Source organism: Zootoca vivipara, chromosome 13 (assembly GCF_963506605.1).
Source record: "Zootoca vivipara chromosome 13, rZooViv1.1, whole genome shotgun sequence".
In the NCBI taxonomy this organism is placed as follows: domain Eukaryota; kingdom Metazoa; phylum Chordata; class Lepidosauria; order Squamata; family Lacertidae; genus Zootoca; species Zootoca vivipara.
This window is the reverse complement of record NC_083288.1, coordinates 28,550,474-28,577,658: the sequence shown is the minus strand read 5'-3', so window position 1 is coordinate 28,577,658 and position 27,185 is coordinate 28,550,474. Positions and strand designations below refer to the sequence as shown.

The 27,185-nt window shown below is 38.6% G+C and overlaps 4 protein-coding genes across 4 annotated transcripts; 1 reads left to right on the top strand and 3 right to left on the bottom strand.

Annotated features, from left to right (window-relative positions):
• Positions 1-463: 463 nt before the first annotated feature.
• LOC118077911 (olfactory receptor 6B1-like) lies at positions 464-1,444 on the top strand. Its single transcript, XM_035101633.1, has one exon. It carries the CDS (start codon positions 464-466, stop codon positions 1,442-1,444), a length of 981 nt encoding a protein of 326 aa, XP_034957524.1.
• Positions 1,445-8,283: 6,839 nt separating this feature from the next.
• Positions 8,284-9,225, bottom strand: LOC118077910 (olfactory receptor 5AR1-like). Its single transcript, XM_035101632.2, has one exon. The coding sequence runs from the start codon at positions 9,223-9,225 to the stop codon at positions 8,284-8,286; it is 942 nt and encodes a 313-aa protein (XP_034957523.2).
• A 9,559-nt stretch (positions 9,226-18,784) lies between these two features.
• LOC118077909 (olfactory receptor 5B21-like) lies at positions 18,785-19,729 on the bottom strand. Its single transcript, XM_035101630.1, has one exon. It carries the CDS (start codon positions 19,727-19,729, stop codon positions 18,785-18,787), a length of 945 nt encoding a protein of 314 aa, XP_034957521.1.
• A 5,783-nt stretch (positions 19,730-25,512) lies between these two features.
• On the bottom strand, positions 25,513-26,460 carry LOC118077924 (olfactory receptor 5B21-like). Its single transcript, XM_035101646.1, has one exon. It carries the CDS (start codon positions 26,458-26,460, stop codon positions 25,513-25,515), a length of 948 nt encoding a protein of 315 aa, XP_034957537.1.
• Between the last annotated feature and the right edge of the window lie 725 nt (positions 26,461-27,185).

The following is a 27,185-nucleotide window of genomic DNA, read 5'->3' as shown; positions in this document are numbered from 1 at the left end:
AATTATATATATATATATATATATATATATATATATATATATATATATATGAAATATTAACCTTTATATGAGACAGATAATGATAATGTTTATTTTATGGATGTATATCCTGTCTTTGAGAAGACATTCTCCCTCTTGAACTCTGCAATGTCTGGCTGACATTAGGTTGCAGACATAGCCCATCTTCTGCTTCATACCTCATTCCCCTAAGAAGGTAGAGGCAAAGTTACAGACCCATGTCAAATAGAACATTTTGGTGGGTCACTGCTGTATTCAAGAGACAGTTTTGCAACACCTGTGGAATTATTTCCTCTAACCTCTTAATTTGCAATGTTTCTTACAGATTTCATCCATCTTTGAACTATTAAAAGATCCATGAACAGATTCATTTTTTTAAGAACTGTGTATATGGTTATCTTCACAAGTGTACTTCTGTTTCTGTTATTCATGCATAGTAAATGCAATGGAAACCCACAACTGGAGGAACAAAACAGACTTTGCAGAATTCATTCTCTTGGGATTCAGTGATGTTCCTGAACTGCAGTTAATTTTCTTTTTATTGTTTCTTCTGATCTACACTGTGACCATGTCTGGAAACCTTCTGATTGTTGTTCTTATCGTGTGTGACCAGCATCTCCATACCCCCATGTACTTCTTTCTGGGAAACCTTTCATGCCTGGAGACCTTCTACAGCTCAACCATAGTACCCAGGATGCTAGCAAGTTTCTTGACTGGAGAGAGGACAATTCCCATGTGGGGCTGTTTTTTACAATATTATTTCTTTGGCTCTCTTGTGGGTTCAGAATGTTATCTGTTGGCTGCTATGTCTTACGACCGGTATTTAGCAATTTGCAAGCCTCTTCACTATTCAGCCTTAATGAATCATACATTGTGCATACAGTTTATGATGGGATCATGTGCAAGCTGTTTTCTACTTAACACTATAACAACCTATTTGATGTCTCAGCTATCATTTTGTGGTCCTCGTATTCTTGATCATTTCTTTTGTGATTTCACCCCAGTTATAAAGCTTGCCTGTGGTGATACCCAACAGATGGAATTAATGGCTTTCTTCCTCTCTTCCCTAATAGCTCTAGCCCCATTTCTTTTGATTTTGGTGTCCTATGGTTTGATAATCTCCACTATCCTAAGAATTCCATCAAACACAGGGAGACAAAAGGCCTTTTCCACTTGTTCATCCCATCTTATGGTGGTTACAGTTTTCTATGGAACCCTTGTCATGGTCTACATGTTTCCGAAAACAAACACAATGAAACACCTGAACAAAGCCTTCTCCATCTTTTATACAGTTCTAACCCCCATTGTCAATCCCATTGTATATTGCCTGAGAAACAGAGAGATAAAGGAAGCTATGAGTAAGCTTATCTGTCAGTTGTTTAGTTTTGTAAGGAGAAGGACACCTTTCCACAGCAGCTTTGGGTAGAATGAAAAAAGAATTTCTGATTATGAAGTGATATATGATAATGTCTGGGTTAGATCCAATGAATTGTTTGGCAGAGTAAAGCACTTCTGACAAAACACCTTCTTAAGAATAAAAGACATTCCTCCATCAGAGAAAACTTCTTGGCACCACCCCTGTACATTGAGTGAGTGAGTGAGTGAGTGAGTGAATAAATATTTCTGGCCATCTCAAATGGTATTCAGCTAACTTCATTATTTCCTTCTGATCCAGCTGAAGTTTAACCAATGTGAAGAAAAGGTTTTTGCTTAATCTGTTGCATGAACATAGAAGCTTCTCATTTCATATCAGTGTCACTGAATTGTTATCTACCATTGGAATAAGAAAAATTACAGTCAACCTGCCTTTTAGGAGACAATGTTGCACAAAAATGTGACCCCACCCCCAAATAAGAGGAACTGGGCGCAAAAGCAGTGGGGTGGACAGCAAATGGTTTAATAAGCATTTTGGACCCTGCTAGTCCTTCCTTAGGAAAAAATAAAATCAGTTTATAAAATAATAATTACAAAACAGAACAATAGGTTTTTTAAAATTTATTTTACTGCCATAACAATCTTTTTAGATTTCATTACAACTTGGAAAAGAAAATAATTTCCTTTTCATGAAAGTATCACAAATAGTATAAGTTGATAAGACAAAAGCAAGGAATAACAATACATGGATAGATTGGACAGAATGGGGGGGATGCGAAAAAAAGGAACAAGGATATTTTGTAAGACATGGTCCTCAGTGGTGGGAAAAATAAAAAGAAGAAAGCTCAGAGACAGCATAATTTTAGGAAGAAGGCAAAGTACATAGTGAATGACTGTAGTAAAAGAGAATATGGAACAGGCATGTCAGATTCCTACATGATATGCATAATATACTCCTAATGTAACAATACAAATCACATGATAAAATTCCTGCTACAATGCCTTCTGTTACATCCACTGCCTATTGAATTCTACACTACATTGACTATACATGCCATTTTACACTAAAATGATAAACAACAGATAATAAAGTACTCATATCCTCTGTGAGAGCAATCTTCTACACAAGAAGCTGGTAGAAAGCAAGCCAGCATAAGTTAACCCAGTGTAAAGTTACGTCAGAACCATACTCTGTTCAGGAGCAAGGCAGCTGCCAACCCACACCTGTCAGAAGGAAAACAAGCCGTTTTAAAATAACATGATTTGCATTACCCATCTTTCTACGTCATGCTATTGCCCAGCTCTGTCACCACCATGCCCCCAGAATGCCCCTTTAGTTGGGAATTACACTGATCCTATTTAATCTGTTTGATGCCATCCCAGTCGTCACAGAAATAAAGGACCAGCAAATATCAGTATGTCACTCCATCAATAAAAAAGCCCCCTTAAGCAGCTGCTGCTACAGCATCAGCAATCACCTTAGCATGCCTTTAATGAAAAACATGGAATTCTTGTTAGGTAGGTTTGTCATACAGTGGTACCTCTACTTAAGAATTTAATGCGTTCCGAACGCACATTCGTAAGTCGGGGAAAAAATGTAAGTCGAATCCCATAGGAATGCATTGGGGGAAAAATTCGTAAGTCGAAGCAATCCTACCTAAAAATTCGTAAGTAGAAAAAAATCTAAACCGCATCCAAGATGGCGGACGGAGCTCTGTTCATAAGTAGAAACATTCGTAAGTAGAGTTATTCGTAAGTAGAGGTACCACCTCTACCATGCATTGAATGAAAAACATGGGATTCTTGTTAGGTAGGTTTGCCATATATTGAAGAGCAAAAAAGAGGACAGCCCATGCTGCTGCCAGCTGGAGCAGAGAAAAGAGGTGTGCAGGTGTGTGGGCCGTCACTGCCATGCCCATGCACCTCTTTTCCTGCCTTGGGCTGGCAGCAGCCATGGCGTGCAGAGAAGCCCGTACCCAAGCCCAAGCTGGCTCCCAGAGAGGAATTCATACCTACTATTTAACAACAGTGTGGCATGGCAGTTAAGCTAAGGATTGTGTTTCAGTTTATCATCCAAACTGGGAACTGTAGTTAAGGTCTCTCCTTAACCATGATGTATAGCCAATAGGCTATGATTAGTAACTTTAACCGGGATCCCTAGCATAGTTGAAACACTAAGACAAACCTTAGCACAACTGTCATGCTTTGCTGCCGTTAAAATACTCAGAAGGAACAGAGAAGATGTGAACTTCAACCTGGAAACCTGCATATTCACAACGTCATGGTAAATTAGGGTGTGTTGATTTTTTCCATCTTTAAAAATCCTGATTTGAGGGGTGTTAAAAAGTTGTGGTATCATGAGGTAATTTGAAATCTATTTTGGTTCCTTGTAAATCTTGAGGTCTTGCTTGGTAAATCTCTATGTGAAAAGTTCCTCCTTTTTAACATTTTTTAAATTTTTCTGTCATTTCTAAACATCTAGGTTATTCCCCAATTTTGATGAAAACCGATGTTGCTAAGTGCCTAAAATTGATGACAAGATAGAGGATTATGCCTCCTTTTCCCAGAAGAGCAATTTAAGTGCAGCTCTTCTTGGAAAACTCAAGAACAACCTCTTGAGTTTTCCAAGAAGAGCTGCACTTAAATTGCTCTTCTGGGAAAAGGAGGCATAATCCCTTTGTAAAATGATGGTGCTACTTTAATTAAGAATGTATTGTAGATATCAATACTGTGCAGTTTGAAGTGACAGGAAGAATAATAACGCACTCCTTTTGTGTGTGTGTTTTCCTGTAAATTATTTTTATTGATTTTACAGTTTTAACTTCAACAATTATTTTTGTAAAACAGAAAACAGTGTTTTTCCCCCTGTAAATAATTTTTTATTGATTTTACAATTTTAACTTCAACAGTTCTTCTTTGTAAAACAGAAAACAAAAGCAAAAAAGGAAACAACAACAAAAATATATAAAAATAAACATAAGACATCAACACTTTTTTGATATAAAAAAACACCTGCTACAAAGCCTTCTGTTACATCCTCTGCCTATTGAATTGTACACTGCATTAACTATATATGCCATTTTACAATAAAATTATAAACAACAGATAATAAAGTACTCATATCCTCTGTGAGAGCAAGCTTCTACACAAGAAGCTGGTGTAAAGCAAGCCAGCATAAGATAACCCAGTGTAAAGTTATGCCAGAGCGATACTCTATTCAGCAGCAAGGCAGCTGCCAACCCAAGTCTGTCAGAAGGAAAACTTCTGAGTGATCCCCCCTCCCCTCCCCATCCCCATCCCCACCCCTTCTCTACATAAGTGCCTGGGGACTTCTATTTCACTGTATCTGAAAAAGTGTGCATGCACACGAAAGCTCATACCAAAATAAAAACTTAGTTGGTCTTTAAGGTGCTACTGAAGGAATTTTTTTATTTTACTTCGACCCAGACCAACACGGCTACCTACCTGTAACCAGAAGGAAAACAAGCCTTTTAAAAATAACCTGATTTGCATTTCCCATCTTTCTACGTCATGCTATTGCCCAGCTCTGTCACCACCATGCCCCCAGAATGCCCCTTTTGGTGGGAATTATACTGGTCTCAGCCCAGCTGAGTTGGGAATCAACTGTCTGACTTAGACATCCACCACATGCTAACTCACTCATCCCAAACTTCCGGTCTATCGCCATTGTCAATCGGCGGGGTATTTCTCGGTCTCCGATTTCCCCAGCACCACGGGAGGTGGTGGGTGGGGGTGGGAAGGCTGCATGAGCACCGCAGCCTCCTGAAGAACCCCCGGATTGAGCTTTCCGGGGACATGGGCACCCAGCTGAGCTCCCTAAAGCCCCGCTCACTACCCGACAAGCTCTTTTTTTTGGAGTGCCGTGAGCAGAAAGAGCGGGACGGAGCCATGGATCAATTCGCTACCTCTGAGGCACAAAGCTCTGTGCTGGCGACTAAATGAGTGACGGATACCTCCAATACATATAAAATGGACATGTGAGTAATCACTTTTAGGATTCAGACTTTAAAAGAATTTGGCCTTGGGAGTGGAATTTAAAGAGGAAACGGAGGTTGTCCCCCCCCCCACGAGAAAATCACAACGCAGCTACTGAGCCTGCAGCCATAGAGCTGGAACGGGACTCTGATTTTCTTTTAAAATTAAGCTGTAACCCTTTCCTGTGGCAGCGGAACCAAGCGAATGAGAATTTATTGTCTGTTGAAATCCGCAAAAGCTTATAAGGTGTATTAACAAGCCCTTTGGTACCCTGGGGGTAGAAAACTGGAAACTGATTAGCCGCCATTGTGACGTCACCAGTCGAGGAAGCTTCCTATTAAGTGAACTTTTGAACTTGAAAAAATAATAATAATAAAGATTTAATTGGGTGAATTTTAGCTGGACTTGAATTTCTATGATTGTGAAATTGGAAAGAAAGATTGGATTTTAAAATTGGGACAGTGGAACTACATTAGATTACAGTTTGATGGGATTTTGGTGGACAAAAAGGAAAAGGCACTGTCTCTGGCACAGCAGGCCAAGCTCCATATTGTAATATGAGAAGATAAAGGAACGTGGCCAGTCAAAACATCAAATCACAAGATGGAAAAGAACTGGTTACAATGTATTTTGGAACAACTCAAGAAGTGTTGGGAGAATTGCAGAAATACAGAAGAAACACACAGATCTTCACTGAAACACTACAACAACTTATTCTCAAAGACAATCAGGAGCCACATGCAGCGGTTTTGGAATTTAAAAATATTAAAGTTCTAATAGAGGATGGACAAGAAGAGCGACAAAATGTGGAAATAGTGCAACCTGTGAGAGAAGTTGCACAAAGTATTGACTGCAACCAGAATGTTCTAAAAGAAGAAAAAATCCAGGATGCTGATCCCTCAGTGAGAAAGAGGGACCAGGTTCCTGGTAAAATCAATCAAGCAGTAGCAAAGAATCAAGACATGTCCTAGGTCCGAACCTCTCTAGTGAGAGGAGGGAGGTGAACACCAGGCAAAAGCCAAGACACATGGGAGGATAAGAAAGGGAAAAGATGGAGGTGGGAGGGGGCTAAGAAATTGGAACAACAGAAGAAGGGGTGGGGAGAGGAGGGTGGGTTGAAGTGGATTAGAGATGGTGTGGGTTGAAAGCGAAGAGGCATTTTGAATGGGACGGATTACATGGTCTGAAATTGGATTGTATGAAGGACTGTCAATCCGGGAATTGCTAACCAGGGGATAGAGTGGGGTAATGGGTTAGAAATAGGTTTTAGATTGAGTAAGATAGAGTATTTTTAAAGAAAAATAATAGGCTAAGGGGAGATAGTAGAGGGTTGGTAAAATATGAAAGATAGGCATAATGATATATTAGAATATGGTTTTAATCTGAAAGAGGTGTATATTGGAAGTGAAATTTGATTAAAGTTATTTGAATGAATATATATATATATATATATATATATATATATATATATATATATATATATACAGAGTATATGTGATTAGTATAAATGAATATTAAAGTATAATGAGTGTGTGTAATATGGTCATAATTTGAAAGCTGTGTAAACTGGGATATTATAAAGGCTCGGAAAGAGGGACGGGGAAGTCGAAGTTGAGTTATGAAATGAGTTCATATAATGATAGTTTATTTTTTACTGTTTTGTTTTTCTGTATTTTTTCTAATAATTTTTTTTCCTTTTGCTATTTTGGTATGTCGGTTTTATGTTTGTCAGAAAAAAAACCAATAAATATATTTAAAAATAAATAAAAAATAACTCACTCATCCCAGTGGATCTTGCCATAAGATTGCCTCCATCCTTTCTATTTTATATACTTTATTATATGCCAAATGCGGATTCACCCAATCCTGCTTTTTATTCTTTCTCCACTCCATTTCTCCACATATTTGTCTTCACATTGTTGTCCATCTCTGGTTCTGATTAAATTCAATAGATTAACCATATATATTAGTCAACCAACAGGCTATTGAGATTTTGGCATTCAATCATTCTTTCTGCAGTTAACAATTTCCAATAATATCCCTCCGGACTCTATCCTTAAAATATTGAAAAGATATCACTACTGAGTCATTGGGAAGATCACAACCCAACATATACATTTGTTATAACTGAATTTTCTTACATGACCACATGATCTGAAATATGTCAATTGCAGGGATTTTGTATGTCCAGCAAATATTGGATGTTCCTATTTAATCTGTTTGATGCCATCCCAGTCGTCACAGAAATAAAGGACCAGCAAATATCAGTATGTCACTCCATCAATAAAAAAGCCCCCTTAAGCAGCTGCTGCTACAGCAACAGCAATCACCTAAGCATGCATTTAATGAAAAACATGGGATTCTTGTTATGTAGGTTAGCCATATATTGAAGAGCAAAAAAGAGGACAGCCCATGCTGCTGCCAGCCAGAGCAGGAAAAAGAGGTGCACAGGTGTGTGGGGCCACCACTGCCGATTCCCATGCACCTCTTTTCCTGGCTTGGGCTGGCAGCAGCCATGGCATGCAGAGAAGCCCAAGCCCAAGCTGGCTCCCAGAGAGGAATTCATACTTGCTATTTAACAACAGTGTGGCATGGCACTTAAGCTAAGGATTGTGCTTCAGTTTATCATCCAAACTGGGAACTGTAGTTAAGGTCTCTCCTTAACCATGGTGTATAGCCAATAAGCTATAATTAGTAACTTTAACCGGGATCCCTAGCATAGATGAAACACTAAGACAAACCTTAGCACAACTGTCATGCTTTGCTGTCGTTAAAATACTCAGAAGGAACAGAGAAGATGTGAACTTCAACCTGGAAACCTGCATATTCACAAGGTCATGGTAAATAATATTTTGACTTAAATGGATGTGTGGACAAAACTTCTGCAAATTATTTTCAAACTCTGCATTTGCTTATGACCCTCCGCAAAGATTCCTTCACCTCTTTGTTCCTCAGGCTGTAGATAAGGGGATTGATTAGAGGGGTTAAGACTGTGTAGAAGACTGAGAACATTTTGTCCACTTCCTGCAGAGCTTTCCTTTTTGGAAGCGCATATACAAATATCAAGGAACCATAAAATATAGAAACCACAATAAGGTGCGAAGAACAGGTTGAAAAGGCCTTTTTCCTCCCTGTTGAGGATGGGATCCGTAAGATGGTGGCTATTATACACACGTAAGACATCAGTGTCAAGAGACAAGAGGGAATAGTGTCTATGGCTGAGACTGTAAGACCCACCAATGTCACCAAAGTGGTGTCACTGCAAGAGAGATTAATCACCGGTGTCAATTCACAAAAGAAATGATCAATTTCTCTGGGACCACAGTAATATAGTTGAGACATTAAACTTATTACTATTGTCATAACTATAATCCCACATAGCCAGGACCCAGCCGACAAGAGAAAGCAGAGTTTCCCATCCATAAGTGTGGCATAGTGGAGGGGCTTGCATATGGCTAAATAGCGATCATAGGACATAGCAGCCAACAGGTAACATTCAGCAACAACTAGAAATCCAAACCAATAAAGCTGAGTGAAGCAGCCACCAACAGATATAGTTCTATCCCCTGTCAGGAAGCTGGCTAACATCCTGGGAAGGAGAGTTGAGGTGTAGCAGGTCTCCAAGCAGGACAAGTTTCCAAGGAAGTAGTACATAGGAGTATGAAGGTGGCGATCAGAGATTACCAGTGCAATGATGGTGATGTTTCCAGTCATGGTCACAGTGTAGATGATTAGGAACATCATGAAGAATGGAATTTGTAATTTGGGGTCATTCCCAAATCCCAGAAGGATAAATGTGGTTATTGCTGTTCCATTGCTTATTTCAAAATTCTCCATAGGTGTGTTCACTGGAGGTTAAGTGTCAAAATTGTAGTTTCCTTAGGTTTGATATTCCAGATTTCATTGATTGCTAGGGGTTTTTCAATCATTTAAATGAAATTTGGAACTATTTTTTTCCTGTAATGATACATCTATATAAATGATGAATCATGGGTATAGTTTGGACTGGAGATCAGCTTAAAATTACAACTCACTTGTGAAGCTCCTTGTGTCTCTTTTGGCATCTCATTATCAGTATTCCTCAGATCAGGGAATGCTTATTGATGGCAAGCTATATATACCATAAAAAACCCTTTACAGTTTAAACAATAACAATATAGTGCAACAAACTGTTGGTGTTGGGTCTGGTTCTCTGACTCCAATCAAGCAGGACAATGCAAAATATGAACTCCGGTGCTTCTAATACATCTTCATTCACTACAATGAAAGGAACAGTTTTCAGTGCACTGCCCATTTTACTCAAAAGGTTGGACACAGGCTATGATAGCTACCTTGGAAATAAAGGAGTGATTTCAGTCATAACTAGCATGTCTCATTGATTTCATTGGAACCAAATTCCTGAATGCATCTCACAGGTAACCCCTAAGGGTTCATTCACATTCACTTTCCACAGCATGGAATACCTTCCCAGTGATGTGCTCCTACGCTGCAAAGCAGGGGTGAGCTGACGGTAATAGCTTTGTATTCCCTATTGTTTAGCACTGGCATCAACATTAAATTCACCTGCTGAGAGATAGAAAATTCTGGAGTATACGTTTGTATGAATGGACTGCAAACTCATTTAATTTCTGGTAGTGAAAACAGACTTGTTCCTTCATTCTATCTGTACACATTTAAAACTAACTGGTCGGTATATTCTTTAGTTCTCGTTTTAAGTAGATTATGAGTCTGACCATGCTTTGTGTAGGGACAAAATATGACTAAACATTGCCACAGAGGAAGGGTCGTTTACAAGTGTCTTTCCTCCTTACAGGCACCCTCTCTCTCAATTGAATAACAGCTTGTAAAGAGGGACACACACCAAAGAGTAGGATCTAAGGAAGCAGAATAATATCAGTTCCTGCAGATGTTTGAAGCTAAGCAAGATAATTCAGAAGATATGAAGTTTTAGATAAGTAAGTCAAAAAAGAACAGATGAAAGAAGCATCAAATAACAGCATATTAATATTTCTTTATATTAAAAATCTCATCTTCCTTCTGGGATGGATTCCTGGAAAATCGCAGCTTCTTGAATGCATTTGTATTTCATTCATCAGTGTGCATCAGTTCTGTGTATGCATGTATAGGTCTGTACTGTAAATGTTTAGCAAATACCCTGTTTCTCATATTTTAAGACATACCCATAAAATAAGCCATAGCAGGATTTTTAAGCATTCAAGGAATATAAGACATACCCCGAAAATAAGACATAGTGATAGGTGCAGCAGCAATGCCGGCCGCGGCAGGAGGAGAAGGAAAAAAATAAGACATCCCTTGAAAATAAGCCATAGTGTGTTTTTTTGAGGAAAAAATAAATATAAGACATGTCTTATAATATGAGAAACACGGTAATGAACTTAACGTGCTGGGCTTTTGCATTGCAGAGGAAAGACAATTGGAGCTCGCACGCACATACACACACGAGAGAGAGAAAGAGAGAGAGAGAGAGAGAGAACTTTCTCTTTATGACATTTTCTTTTCCAGCAATGATCTGTAAAGAATGTGAGATTTTAAAATTGGCAGACATCTAGTGAAAATAAATAATTGGGTGTGAGGAGAATAATAATAATGTTACCATTCCTCTTGACCATGGAACCAAGGCAGAACAGTTTAGTGATTCATTTCCTTAGCTGTAATAATCACAACTTGTCCAACCACTTCACACGACAGCATCTCATGCTAACATGTTTTCCAAGAAGAGAGATTATATAAGAGGTTGGAAATGGTCACAAGGGATCATTATGAAGAACAACCTCTTGAGTTTTCCAAGAAGAGCTGCACTTAAATTGCTCTTCTGGGAAAAGGAGGCATAATCCATTTGTAAAATTATGGTGCTACTTTAATTAAGAATGTATTGTAGATATCAATACTGTGCAGTTTGAAGTGACTGGAAGCATAATAACACACTCCTTTTGTATGTGTGTTTTCCTGTAAATAATTTTTTATTGATTTTACAATTTTAACTTCAACAATTACTCTTTTTAAAAAAGAAAACAAACCCAAAAACCAGAAACATCAACAAAAATAAATAAAAATAAACATAAGACATCAACCCTTTACATATATATATATATATATATATATATATATATATATATATATATATACACCATCTTTTTCCTTTTTCCTTTTTGGAGGTTCTCTTTAACCTCCTGACTTCCCTCCATTTAATATTCTGGTTCATTGACTGTATACATTTTCTGAATAATTATAATTAAACTCCTATTCTTCTTTTCATTAACGTTTAACTTTAATCAACATTTACCATCAAACCTTAATATCTCAATTCAAATTTCCTTTATTTAACTGTATCTCATTTTAACTTCTTGCAAATGTTTAATGAAAGCCTTCCAATGTTTCTACTTATTTACACTATTTTTGTACATACCCTGTTTCTCATATTTTAAGACATACCCATAAATGTTTCCCATTCTTTTTGAAATTTCTCATTGTCTCTAAGCTTTTCTGTGAGTTTAGCATTTCAGCATAGTCCATCAATTTCAGTTCCATTCTTCTATTGCTGGTATCATCATAGCTGACAAGTCTCCCGTTTTCCCCAGGAAATCCCCGTTTCCCCAGCTGTTCCTAGCTAGAAAAACGGTTGTTTTTTTGTTTTTCCCCAGTTTATTCTGGCGTGGCGGCCATTTTGGAACTGGGCAGAGCATGCTCAGAAGCGACTTTTTATGCTGCTCTGCCCAGTTCCAAAATGGCTGCAGTGCGACTTCTGGCGTAGCGGCCATTTTGGAACTGGGCAAAGCAGCATCAAAAGTCACTTCTGAGCATGCTCCGGCCAGTTTCAAAACGGCGGCAGTGCTACTTCTGGTCTGCTATTTCCGGCCCAGTCCCTTATTTCTCTGACAGCAACTTGGCAGGTATGGGTATCATGTCTTTCTTCCACTTTGAGCTAATAGAATCCGGGCTGTTGTTGTTGCGTACATAAACAATTTCTTCTTGTCCTTCGGGATTTGGCTTCCTATTATTCCTAATAAGAACACTTCTGGTTTTTAAATAAACGTTGATTTAAACATTTTCTTAAATTCATTATATATCATTTCCCAGTAACTTTTAACCATTTTATATTCCCACCACCCTCTTTTTCTTTGACTTTCCAACACTTATTAGGACTTGTTCTATACATTTTAGCAAGCTTTACCGGTGTTATGTACCAACGGAACATCAATTTCATATAGTTCTCTTTCAGTGTTGTACATGCAGTGAATTTCAGATCCACCTTCCAAAGTTTTCCCCAATCACTCATTTGAATATTATGTCCCAGATCTTTTGTCCACTTTATCACCACACTTTGAACCTCTTCACCCTTTGTTTACCATTCTAGCAGTAAGCTGTACATTTTCTTCAATAATTTGGCATTGTCCTCTACAATTTCTTTTTTAAATCTGGATATTGTATCAATGGGCCATCTGAATGTTAATATATCAGCAGGAAGTGTATTCCATAATACCTGTCAGGGAGTGGGCAGAGGAGAAATGGTGGAGACCTCCTCCCCAGCTTGACCATTTCAGGGAGGGGGAAGAGGAAGACAGTTTAGATTTACATCAGGGGTTTTAGGGATGTCATGGCTCAGAGGCAGATGAGGGTGTTAAAGAAATTTGCCCATAAATTGTCGCCTTCGTTAAGGGAATTGCAACTACCGAAAAGGCACTTTTTAGGCTCTTAACGGTCAGGAGTAAAGAACAGAGACCAAACCGGGGAAATTTGAAGCAAAGCGGCTTGTAATCCTGATCTTTATTGCAAACAAAGAAATGACTGTTGCAACAGGGTTCCTTGCTTCATGAAAAGGAACCCCGAACAAAGGGCAAGCCCTGATATTCATTCACTTGGTTTCATACAGGAAAATGCAAGCACATGGATTACAGAAGACGCCACACTAGGCACGGCATGAACAGATTTGCAGGTGAGTGACATTTGGGAAAAAACATCTGTGTTAAGGACAGTACTTGTGGGTGATTTACATTCTTTTTCCTGGGTGGTGTCAGTAAGAAGCTTTTGCAAACTTGTTTGTGACACATTTACTGATATGTTTTCTTGTTTGCAGAGTGATCTGCATGACACCTGGAGCGGACTGATAAGAAGGGAAACAGGATTTGAATGTTTTGCCTGTGGGCTGTCAAGGATATGCAGGAAGATGTGAATGAATGTATGGTTTTATGAATGGGATTCATGCATGGTGGACTCAGTAGATGGTGCTGCACCGCTGAGGCCACCTCTGACAAGTCTCTGTTACTTTATCATGAGAAATTAACAATATGGGTCAATCCAAAATTAAAAATTGGAAATCAAGTAATAATTTGGCGAAATTGGATGAAAAAAGGTATTTAGACATTGAATCAATTAATTGATGAAAATTATAAATTTGTGGAATATAAGACTTTGCAAGTAAACTACGGATTAACCAGTGAAACACAATGGCAATACATCCAATTGAAACGTATGTTGGAAAGGCAGTTTGTCCCTGACGCTATAGTAGCATTGGAAACACCCATGCTGCTACAAGATTTAATCTATGCAACAAAAACAAAAAAACTCTACACTTGCACTATACAAATCCCTACTCAACAGGAAGAAATATGATTTAGAATATGATAGACAAAAACAGAGTGAAGAGTTAGGGGTACAGATAACAAATGATATATGGGAGTCAAGTATAAAATCAATAGAAATAGCCTCTATGGATCTAAGACTAAAATTTATTCAACGGAAAATTATATTCAGAGTCCACTGGACTCCAGCAAAACTATACCAGAAGAAAATAACAAGTCCAGACAACTGCTGGAGATGATGTGGGAGTAAAAATGTGAACTTAGTACCTATGTTGATTAACTGTCTGATGATAAGATCATTCTGGTGGGAGGTGAGGATATTTATAGCAAGAGTAATAAAAAGAAATTGTTATTTAGGAGAACTGAATTTAATTCTGAAATGATATTCTGGAAAAGTGGGATATTTCAAGGAGTAAAATAATAATAATGGATGTACCGTGTGATATTAGAAGCAAAAAAACCACTTGTTTTGGTGAATTGGAAGAGCCGGAAAAAGATTTCATTGAGCACATGGATTGATAATATGGACAGATTAGCTACATATGAACAAATTGCATGTCAACACAAAATAAGCATACCTGCCAAGTCTCTCGCTGAAAAATGTAGGATCAGCAGCGGTGCGGCACCGGAAGTTGTGTAGAAGAAACTTCTGGGCCGCTCTTCCCATGTGTGGGCACCGGAAATCGGGCAGACCGGCACCGGAAGTTGCTTCTACGCATGCCCGGTGGCCATCTTGTTGGTGGCCACATGGCGGTGGCCATCTTGGTGGTTGCCGCCGCCATGCGTCCACCACCAAGATGGCCGCCGGGCATGTGTAGAAGCAACTTTCGGTGCTGCTCTGCCCAATTTCTGGTGCCCACACATGGGAAAAGCAGCACCCAAAATGGAGGCTTCCTGGCAGGTAGGAAATCCGAGGGATTTCCGGGATTTTTCTCCATTCGGGAGAACAGCAGGAAATGGATTAAAATCCGGGGGTTTCCCAAGAAAAACGGGATACTTGGCAGCTAAGAAAATAAGAATGGATAAATATGAAGAAATCTGGAACTAATATTTAAGCGATAAGACGGATAGTGGTGGGAAGTAGGGGAATGAGAGAGAGTTGGGGAAATATTGTTTAAAAGGTGTAGTCATAGGTATATCAGTGTATTCAAATCTGAATGGTCAAATTGTGTTATTATTGTTATTATGGTTTTTGTTGTGTGTGTCTTTTGTGGTTGTTGTTTGTATTGAAAAAATGATTAAATATTTTTTTTTAAAAAAAATGTCTCCCTTGCAACATAATAGATACATTTTACATTCATGAAGTTACAGTTTTACACTACTAAAGTTACATTTGGTATAGACATACAAGCTTCTATAAAGTCAAGAGAAGTTACAAAGTTTCTGTTAAAAGGCCAATTTTTATAGTGTGGAAGGAGAGAAGGGGAAGGGAGCGGGGTAGAGGGACAAGTAGAATAGAAGCAGAATACATGCATATGTGAAAAAAATGAGCATTTGCAGGTTTCAGTACAGTACGAGAATATGTGGAAACCTCTTTACTGTGAGCAGCAAGGATCCACCCTTTATTGATACAGGGGCATAAACTGTTTTGTCTTAAAATTCTTACAACAAGGGGGAAAGTTATGAAATAATGGGAGAGGAGGAGGAGGAAACACCGGGGATGGTGGTGTGTGTGGACAGCTGATGGACACAGTGTCTTTAGAGAGCTTTCCAGACCCGCCCCTCTCACAGAACCCAGCGAGCCTTGAAAGTAGCAGAACAAAGAGCTCAAAGACAAAGGGCATGTCGCACCACCCATAGGATAGACAATGAGGTTGACAAATGAGGAAGAGGGAGAGACAGGTGGTGGATATTTACTCAGGACAATGCCATTATCCAAGAGGTTGGGTTCTATAGCCTCTCTCTGTAAATAATGAATAAAAAGTGTATGGTAAGAAACATTTCCATGTCTTTCTATGTTCCTGGGCAACTGTCAGCAGCCTGACAATATCAGTGCTACACTGAAAAATATTGTTGGATTCAAAGCAATCTAAAATACCACTGGGGAAGAATGGTGCTTTATAGGACCCCATTGACGACCAGCTGATTGGTGGTGCCTGCAATGTCACTTTTGGCATAGCTAGAACTTTACCTGCCCCACATCTGACATCATGAGTCCCTGTCAGGGGAAAAGGTCGGGTATACATAAATATATGATGATGATGGATGGCATCATATTTGCCACACCATTCAAGTGGGAAAGGTGGGTCAAATGAGTAGACCTTTTTAGGTCTAATAAGGTAATGGGCTGGAGGTTCCTCACTCCTGTTAATAAGAAAATGCTTGCATATGTGCCACGGGACTCTCATACATTTATCTGCAAAATCAAAACAGTGGCTAAATAAAAGACATTCTGTTTACTTTTTTTTTTTAATTTTTTATTGAGCATCAATCTTTATACAACTCAACATAAACAATAAACAAATAATCTGTAAACCAATAAACATAAAGAATAATCCGTAATATCCATAAATAATAATAATAACGAAAAAAGCAAACAAACAAACAGATAGACAAATAATAATAATAATAATAATAAATAATAAATAAAAATAAATATATATACAAAATTTCACCAAATACCAATCACCCCCAACACCAACCCACCCCCACAAGCTTCCCTCCTTTATTTACCCGACTTCTATTTTCACTTCTGCTTCCATTTCTAAGTATAATCCATCACTTATGTATTTTCTCTGCATGCATTCTGTCTTTCCTGTATTCCTCTATCACTCTTATCTTGTATCTCCACTCTTTGTTTTTATAACCCCTCATATCTTTTTATTCTAAGCATGTGAGCATGCCCACTTTTAAAAAATATTTTTTTATATATTCATCATAACTTTCCCATTCGCTTCTTAATTTTTGTTTCGGTTGATTTCTCAAGGCTACTGTTAGCTTGGCCATTAATAAATACTCACTAAGCTTGTTTATCCACTCTTCTTTCGTTGGTATTTTGGATGTCTTCCAATAAGAAGCTATTAGAACCCTGGCTGCTGTGCACGCATACAAGAACACTGTCTTGTTCTTTTGGGGGATCTCTTCACTTAATAAACCTAATAGATAAATCTCTGGTTTTTTCTTTATCGATTTTTTCATCATTTTCTTTAATTCTTCATGAATCATTAACCAAAACTTTTTTATTTCTTGACACGTCCACCACATATGTATAAATGTGCCAGGTTCCCGATTACATCTCCAACATAAATTATTTTTCAATTTATATACTTTGGCCATCTTTACAGGTGTTAAATACCACCTAAAATACATTTTGATAAAATTTTCTTTTATGTTATAAGAAGCCGTAAATCTTATGTCTTGCTTCCACAATTTCTCCCATTGGTCAATTTGTATTGTCTGACCGAGATCCTGGGACCATTTAATCATAGATTCTGTCGTTTCTTCTTGAAATAAGTCCCACCCCAGTAGTAAATTATATGCTCTGGATAACACATTACTTTTATTTTGAATGATTTCTCTTTCAAATAGTGAATCTTCTTTTGCAAAACCTATCTTTTTGTCTGCTCTAAATATATTGACCAACTGTATATATTGCCAATTACTGATACCATAACATTTTAATTCTTCATATGGCTTTAATTTATACCCCTCATGGTGCTCTACTATTAATTGTTTATATACAGGCCATTTTATCTCAGTAGTTAATTTTTTGCGTGCATAAGCCTCTATGGGAGAGATCCATAGCGGCGTTTTCAATTCAATATACCTTTTATATTTGACCCATACCTTGTATAGTGCCCCTCTTAATATATGGTTGGTAAATTCTTTATTTGTTTTAGCTTTTCCATAATTCAAGTATGCGTGCCAACCATAGCTAGAGTTAAAGCTCTCAAGGTCCAAAATTTTTGTATTTTCTAATTTCATCCAATCCCTCATCCATATTAAGCATTCTGCCTCGTAATATAATCGTAAATTTGGTAGTGAGAGCCCCCCCTTTTCCTTCTTTTGTGTCAACAATTTAAATTTTATACGAGGTTTTTTCCCCTGCCATATAAATTTAGTTATGTCTTTCCTCCAGATATCGAAACAATCCTCTTTTATTATCACCGGTATAGTTTGGAATAGATAAAGCATTATTGGTAATGTATTCATTTTAATAACTGGAACCCTTCCCCACAATGATAAATGCAATTTGTTCCACCTATCCAAATCTCTTTTAACTTCTTTCCAAACTCTCTCATTCTGTTTACTGTACAGCCTTGCAATATGGTATATTTATTCAGGGCTGCTTCACATAACATGGCAAATTAAAGTGAGGCATGCTGCAAATTGAATGAACTTATTGGATCCCAGAAGCAGGTCACATCAGCTTGACTCTTCCTTATTTACTAACTACAGAAAGCTGGACAGTTAATCTAAAATTTATATTGGTCTTCTCATCCAATGGGGCTTGTAGTTAAGGATTATTCTTAACCACAATATGTAGCCAATGTTCTATTGTTCCTGACATGAACCATGATCCCCATTTCAGATAAACCCATAGCTGCCAAGTTAACCCTTTTTTACAGGGATTTTCCCTTATGCTGAATAGGCTTCCTCGCGAGAAAAGCGAAAACTTGGCAGCTATGGATAAACCACTAAGACAAACATTAGTGTAACTGCCATGCTGTGTTGTGGTTAAAATACTCAGAAGGAACAGAGAATATGTGAACTTCTCCCTGGGAGCCTACAAATCCACAATGTCATGGTAAGGCATACTTTGGCTAATGCTGGTGTGTGGACAAGGCCTCTGCAAATTATTCTAAAACCTTGCACTTTTTAATGGCTCTCCTTAAGGCTTCTTTCACCTCTTTGTTCCTCAGGCTGTAGATAAGGGGATTGATTAGAGGGGTTAAGACTGAGTAGAAGACTGAAAAGATTTTGTCCACTTCCCACAATGTGTCCTTTTTTGGAAGCACATATACAAACATTAATGATCCATAAAATATAGAAACCACAATAAGGTGGGAAGAACAGGTAGAAAAGGCCTTTTTCTTTCCTGTTGAAGATGGAATCTGTAAGATGGTGGCAATTATACACACATAAGATGACATTGTCAGGAAAAAAGAACAAACATTTATGATTGACAGTATATGAACCACCAGTGTCACCAAAGTGGTGTCACTGCAAGAAAGAATTATCACCGGTGTCACTTCACATAGGAAATGATCAATTTCACTGGGACCACAGTAATATAGTTGTGACATTAAACTTACTACTATTGTCATAACTGTAATCCCACAGAGCCAGGACCCAGCCGACAAGAGAAAGCAGAGTTCCCCATTCATAAGAGTGGCATAGTGGAGGGGCTTACATATGGCTAAATAGCGGTCATAGGACATGTCAGCCAACAGATAGCATTCAGCAATTGCCAAGGTTCCAAACCAAAAAAACTGTGCAAAGCAGCCACCAACAGATATAGTTCTATCCCCTGTCAGGAAGCTAGTTAACATCCTGGGGAGGACAGTTGAAGTGTAGCAGGTCTCCAAGCAGGACAGGTTTCCAAGGAAGTAGTACATAGGAGTATGAAGGTGATGGTCAGAGATTACCAGAGTGATGATTATGATGTTTCCAACCAATGTCATAGTGTAGATGATTACGAACATCATGAAGAATGGAATTTGTAATTTGGGGTCATTTCCAAATCCCAGAAGGGTAAATGTGGTTATTGATGTCCCATTGGCTTTGTAAAAATTCTCCATAGCTATGGTCACTGAAATTAAATTGCCAAAATTATAGTGTCTTTAGGTGTAATGTTCCAAATTCATGAATTGCTATTATTTTTTAAAAAATCACTTCAAATAAAAATTGGAAGCATTTCTCCCATAGTCTTAATGGAGTGATGCATCTTTATGAATCATGAATCATGGATATAGGTTGGATTGGAGAATCAGCTGAAGATTGCAACTCAGTTGTGAAACTTATTGTTTCACTTTCAGCAACTCATTTTCAGTATTCCCTACTAGATCAGAGAATATTTATTGATGGTTGGCTATACAGTATATACTAAATAAATAACAAACCTTACAGTTTGCAGATAAACAATAAATGAATAATATTGTGCAACAAGTTGTGGGTCTGATTCTCTGGCTACAGTTGAGTAGGACTATTAAACATATGAGCTCTAATGATTCCTATGCTTCATTCACTACAATGCAAGGAACAGTTCTCATTGAGCTACTTAGTCACAGGACTGGATACAGAGTATCTTAGCTGCATTAAACTCCCTTTGAAATAAAGGGAAGATTTCAGTCAGGACTATCATGTCCCATTTATTATATTGGGACCAAAGTTCATCTAACTTAGCTTGAATCTATATCAAAAATTATTACTCACTGAGGCTTCATTCACATATACTTTCCACAAAATGGAAGAACTTCATTGTCATATGCTCCTGCATTGCAAAGCAGGAGTGAGGTGAAGCTAATGGTTTCTGATTCCCAATTGTTTAGTAATAACATCAGCATTAAACTCACCTGCTCAGAGGTAGATAACCTTGACTATTGTATTAATGGACTGTAAACTCATTTCATTTCTGGTTCTGAAAACAGCCTTGACTTGTTCCTCCATTCTGTCTGTATGGCATTTACAGCTAGCTGTGCTTGGTAAATTCAGGGCTTCTATTAAGAATAAACATAGATCTTAAAAGCCTGGAGTCTGCCCACTCTTGCTGTAAAGGTAACAGTCATAACTACAGGGGAAGGGCTGTTTACAAGGGTTTTTCCTCCTGAATGACATCCTCCCTCTCAATAACAGTGATAAGCTCTGAGAAAAATAATAAAATTTTACCTTACCTCTTTACCATCAGGAAAAATAGCTTGGTCATTTATTTCCTCAGCAGTGGTGGCCACGTTAAGGTTGTCTTGCCACTTCAACATGACTGCAACTCATGCTAACATGTTTTGCATGAAGAGGGTTTAAAGGTGATGAAGGGCACAAGGGATTAGCATGAAGAAAAACCTCTTGAGTTTTCCAAGGACTATGCTTAAATTGCTCTTCTGTGGGGAAAGTGCACATTACCTTCATAAACAGATGATGCTACTCTAATTATGACTGTGCTGATGGGTGCTGTGAAAGCATGGCAATGAGATAGGAATCTTCAGATCTTTATGTGCTTAGATGGCTAAACTTAGTTTGAACCATCATAAGTTGATGGATATATGGTGCCAAGTGGTGGGATGGAACATTGATTGGATAGCACTGTGGCCGGCTTGGATTCTATGGTTTTTAAGAGATCTAACAGAGTTAAGACAGTTAAGAAAGGCAGCTTAGGTAGGGGGCAGGAGCAAGCTGGTAATAAATCAGATTGTGCAAGTTGGGGTTAACAGAACCTGCATATGGTGGTGGTGGTGATGATGATATAATTATTTATTTCCTATACCCCACCTCTCTGACTGGGTTATCCCAGCCACCCTGGGCAGCTTCCAACAAAAATACAGGATATATTAACAGTTAAGAAAGTAAACATGGAGAGGAGGCGGGCCACATACAAGGAAATCTTGACAAAAACTGAAAAAGGATGGAGTTTAAAACCTTTTGATGAAATCAAAGGAGTATTAACAGGATGGATAGAATATCATCAAATAAATGACGTGCTTAGAGAGGATAGAAAAATAGGTTTTGAGGACAAAAGATCCAAATTCCAAACAGAAGTGCTAGAAGGCAAAACAAAGCTTTTGGCAAAAATGTATGATCTGTTGCTAGAGTGGTATACAAAAGATGAGTTAACAAAAGAGGTGATGATTAAAGGGGCAAAGGACTGTGGGCATAATATTGAATATGACGCGTGGTTGAAACTATGGAATCAAACCTTAAGATTTACAGCATGTACTACCTTAAAAGAAAATGTATATAAGATGATGTATAGATGGTATTTAACCCCAGTTAAATTAGCTAAAATGTATAGAATGAGTGATAAAGTATGCTGGAAATGTAAGGAGAGAGATGGTGAATTTTATCATATGTGGTGGACATGCGAAAAAGTCAAAAGATTTTGGGAAATGTTATATAATGAATTGAAAAAGATGTTTAGATATACTTTCCCAAAAAAACCGGAAGCATTTTTGTTAGGAATAATGGGAGGAGAGATTAGAAAAGAAGATCAAATACTGTTTATGTATGCAACAACCGCGGCTAGGACTTTGCTAGCCCAAAAATGGAAACTACAGGAAACTACAGGAGTGGCAGACAAAAATGATGGACTATGCTGAACTTGCTAGATTGACTTGCAAGATCCGTGACCAGGGGGAGACAAGGTTTCAAAAGGACTGGAGTAAATATGTGGACTATATGGAGAAAAACTGTAGATCGTTAAAAACTCTTGCAGGATTGAAATAAATCCTACGAATTGACCAATAAGTCAAAAAGGAACTGCAAAAAAGAGAATTAATAAGAAACCCGTATGAAGGGAGGGGGGGAAGTCATAGCTCGGCGGAGCAAGGTAAAAGATGAAAATATAAGATGCTTTGTATAAAAGATTGTTTTTTTTAATTTGTTAAATTTGGAAAACGGAATAAAATTTACTCTAAAAAAAAATACAGGATAAAATCCCTTGGAGCTGGATCTTGGAGCTGCCTGGGTTGAACAGTGGGGTGGAGCTGCTCCTTCAAATATGCAGGGTTAAAGCTGTTTAGGGCTTTAACGGTCAACACCAACACCTTGAATTGTGCTTGGAAACATACTGGGAGGCAATGTAGAACTTTTAGGACCAGTGTTATATGGTTGTGGTGGCCACTCCCAGTCAGTAGCCTAGCAACCGCATTCTGTATTCATTGTAGTTTCTGAGTCGCCATCAAAGGTAGCCCACATAGAGTGCATTGCAGTAGTCCAATTGGGAGAGAATCAGAGCATGCACCACTCTGAAGAGGCAGTGGGCAGGAAGGTGAGGTCTCAGCCAGCATACCAGATGAAGTTGGTAGATAGCTGCCCTGGGCACAGAGTTGACCTGCACCTCCATAGATAGCTGTGAGTCTAAAATGATATCCAGACTGTGCACCTGGGTCCTTTAGGAGCACAATTAAACCATTCAGGAGCAGGGAGTCCCCCACGCCTGCATGCCTCCTGTCCCCCAGAAACAGTATCCCTGTCTTGTTGCAATTCAGTTTTGATCCATTAACTGCCAGACTTGCCATAAGCACAGCAGCTCATCCCTATAGGTCTTGTCCCATGGATCAGTTGCCAAGACTGAAAGTCATTGTCTCCCCAAAGCCCTCTAAGTCCCCTCCTTTCCAGGGATTTTCCCAAGCAATTAGAGACTGAGCCTGTGTGAAACCAACATCTCCTCCACCCTGTTCATACCTCTACTCATTCTGGGAGACCAGCAGGGAGAGGAGCTGGTCACAGCAGGAGGGGGAGACACCCATGACTATTCACCAGCCTGACTCATCTCTGCCTCTTGGTCTCTGTCCTCCCCTGCGTGCACTTCCCGGGCTTTGGGCCTTCTTCCCTTGGTGGTTCTCCAGCTGGTTCCTCCCATTCTCTGTGTCCAACCAGTCCATGGCAGGTAGAGAGATGGAAAAAGTTGGCACAAGGCCCATAGAGATGGAGCCTCTCATATTTCAACAGGAAGTGCTTTTAATAACACCAGTGCATTCTATAACACCAGTGCTACCAACTGAAAAATCTTGATGAGTTCATAGAAATGTTGAATAACATTGGGGGGAGGGGGGAATAGTACCTTGCAGCACCCCAATGCTGATCTGCTGATCAACAGTATGTGCAAACACATTTTTGTGGAAACTTTAGCTTCCCCACATCTGGCATCATGGTGCCATACTTCCCATGCCTTGGAAGTGGAAGTGGTAGGCCAAATGAGGACACTTTTTAGAGAAGAAAACACTGGAAGGAACTGATACATACTGATACTGTTATAGTGATGCAGAACCCTTTTCAGCTCAAGAACCACATTCCCTTCTAAGCTTCACAAATGATCTTTTGCTGTGGGGGGTTCAGCCACGAAAGCCAATGAGAGATCTTGCAGTCTGACCTACTTACAAACCAAACTTCACAGAAGATGATTACCGGTACATAGTGCTGGTTTCCCAAAACATCATGTAAGGACAAACGTTACTCAAAGGTTCACCACTTGCAGAGTGTCATCTGATTCAGTTGATTGATTGATTAAATTTATATACCAGCCTTTATCACAGGGTGGTTCATAAAAATACAAAAATGAATAAAATACAAAATGAGAGCACAAAATACATAATAAAACAAATGAAAAGGGGGAAAAACTAATAAACCCCACTCCCACAAACACATTTAAAAGGCCATAGACTGTTAGTCAAAGACCTAGTTATAGAGAAGTCTTTTGCCTGATGCTTAAAGATATATAGTAGAGGCACTAGGCAAGTCTCCTTGGTGAGAGTATTCCAAAAAGAGGGAGCAACCACAAAAAAGGCCCATTCTTTTATTGCCACCTTCCAGACCTCTTGTGGATGATGGAGTGATACCTCTTCATGAAGAATGAATTGTGCATATAGTTTTGATTGGAGAATCTACTGAATATTACAGCTCAGTTCTGAAACTGCTTGTGTCACCTTTGGCAACTCAATAGCTCCTAGAACAGAGAATATTTATTGATGGCAAGCAATGTGTGCTAAATAAGGAAGTGGGAGCCTGCCAAATCAATAGATTCAGTAAAGGGTTAGAATTTGAGCAAACTCATACCGGTAAATACAAGAATTTTGCAAGGGCTAGAAATAACACCAGTTAGCTTCCTCATAGCTTCCTTTGTTTTGACAAAATACAGGACAGGATTGATCCCCCCCCCCCGCTCCCGGTGCTGGAATGACTTCAAAGCAATCCATTACAACGACATACATGGTTTACAGTGTTTTATTCAATGGAAAGACATAGCAAAAGCACTGTTTACAAGTATAAGAAAATTATTGCATATTTCATGTATGGCTTGGCTTGTAATGCTAGCTGGTTTGACACAAACCAGGATGAAACATCACAATGACTTGATGTATATAACCCAATTCAGTGGAAACTATCAGGAAATGTTCCAACAACAATATTGAAAGGAAACAAAAGCAAAAATCCTATTTGTTTCTGCTGAAAGTTTCAGTCAGAAAGTCACTCTGTGTTGAGCCAATAATCTCTCCCTCTTTCTCCTTGACCCTCCATGAAGATATTTTGTCAATCCTTGCCACATTAAACAGTTCTTCAAGATAATTGGGTGGAAGTTGACAAAGGACAGATGAAAGTTGACTGAAATCAGATCGTCACTTTTTATCAGTTCCTCAGAGCACCCATTCTGAGTATCAGCACAACCGTTCCCCATCACAGAGAATATGCTCTCCATGAATACTCAGAATGTCGGAAAGAGCATGTTAGGTAGATCAGATGTCTTAAGATACAACCACCCATCTTGCACCCACTCCTTTTCTCTTGGCTAGGAGCAGAGCAAGCATTAGCTTCTCTGCAGGAGCCTGCCCATTCACAAGGTCATTTTAAGACATATTTTGGCTAATAGTGCAAATTATGTTAAAACCCTGCATTTGCTTATGACCCTCCTTAAAGCTTCTTTCACCTCTTTGTTCCTGAGGCTGTAGATAAGGGGATTGATTAGAGGGGTTAAGACTGTGTAGAAGACTGAAAAGATTTTGTCCACTTCCCGCAGAGCTTCCTTTTTTGGAAGCACATATACAAATATTAATGATCCATAAAATATAGAAACCACAATAAGGTGGGAAGAACAGGTTGAAAAGGCCTTTTTCCTCCCTGTTGAAGATGGGATCCGTAAGATGGTGGCAATTATACACACATAAGACATCAGCGTTAGGAGACAAGAAGGAATAGCATCTATGACTGAGACTATGAGACCCACCAGTGCCACCGTAGTGGTATCACTGCAAGAGAGATTAATCACAGGTGCCAATTCACAAAAGAAATGATCAATTTCACTGGGACCACAGTAATATAGTTGTGACATTAAACTTACTACTATTGTCATAACTGTAATCCCACAGAGCCAGGACCCAGCCGACAAGAGAAAGCAGAGTTTCCCATCCATAAGAGTGGCATAGTGGAGGGGCTTACATATGGCTAAATAGCGATCGTAGGACATGGCAGCCAACAGATAGCATTCAGCAATTGCCAAGGTTCCAAACCAAAAAAACTGTGCAAAGCAGCCACCAACAGATATAGTTCTATCCCCTGTCAGGAAGCTGGCTAACATCCTGGGGAGGACAGTTGAAGTGTAGCAGGTCTCCAAGCAGGACAGGTTTCCAAGGAAGTAGTACATAGGAGTATGAAGGTGATGATCAGAGACTACCAGAGTGACGATTATGATGTTTCCAACCACAGTCATAGTGTAGATGATTATGAATACCATGAAGAATGGAATTTGTAATTTGGGGTCATTTCCAAATCCCAGAAGGGTAAAAGTGGTTATTTCTGTTCTATTGACTCTGTCAAAATTCTCCATAGCTTTGGTATTGAAATTAAAATGCTAAATTAATAGTATCTTTAAGTGTAATATGCCAACGTTCAAGTATTACTAGGATTTTTTTTTAATCACTTCAGATATGCAAGTATTTCTCCCATGGTTAGTCTTGATGGAGTGGTATATCATTACGAACAATGAATAATGGATATAGTTTGGACTGGAGAATCAGCTAAAGGTTTCGACTTAGCTGTGAGGCTCCTTATTTCACCTTTAGCAACTTGTTAGCAGTATTTCCCATGTCAGAGAATATTTATTGATGGCAGGCCATATATACTAAATAAACAACATACTTTATATTTAGCAGATGAAACAATATCATAAAAATCGTGTGCTGCACATCTTTGGCGGTGATCTAGTTCTCTGACTCCAGTCAAGCAAGACTATGCAGCATATGAACTCTTCTGCATTCACTACAATGGAAAGAACAGAAGTCAGTGTGCCACCCAATATATTCATAGCATTGGATACAAAATAATTTAGCTGCCTTAGACTTCCTTTGTAAAAAAGGAGAGATTTCAGTCAAAGCTAGCATGTTCCATTGATCTCAGGGGGACCAAAATTCAACCAAAATAACTTCATTCACACACACTTTTAACAATATGGAGGAGCTTCTATGTGATATGCTCCTAGTTTGCAGAACATGGGTAGGCAAACAGTAAAAGTTTCCATTTCCAAATTCTTTAGGAATACACCAATATTAAATT

Excerpts from the sequence above, each read along its gene's own strand:
- LOC118077909 (XM_035101630.1), bottom strand. The coding sequence starts at position 19,729 with ATGGAGAATTTTTACAAAGCCAATGGGACATCAATAACCACATTTACC.
- LOC118077910 (XM_035101632.2), bottom strand. The coding sequence starts at position 9,225 with ATGGAGAATTTTGAAATAAGCAATGGAACAGCAATAACCACATTTATC.
- LOC118077924 (XM_035101646.1), bottom strand. The coding sequence starts at position 26,460 with ATGGAGAATTTTGACAGAGTCAATAGAACAGAAATAACCACTTTTACC.
- LOC118077911 (XM_035101633.1), top strand. The coding sequence starts at position 464 with ATGGAAACCCACAACTGGAGGAACAAAACAGACTTTGCAGAATTCATT.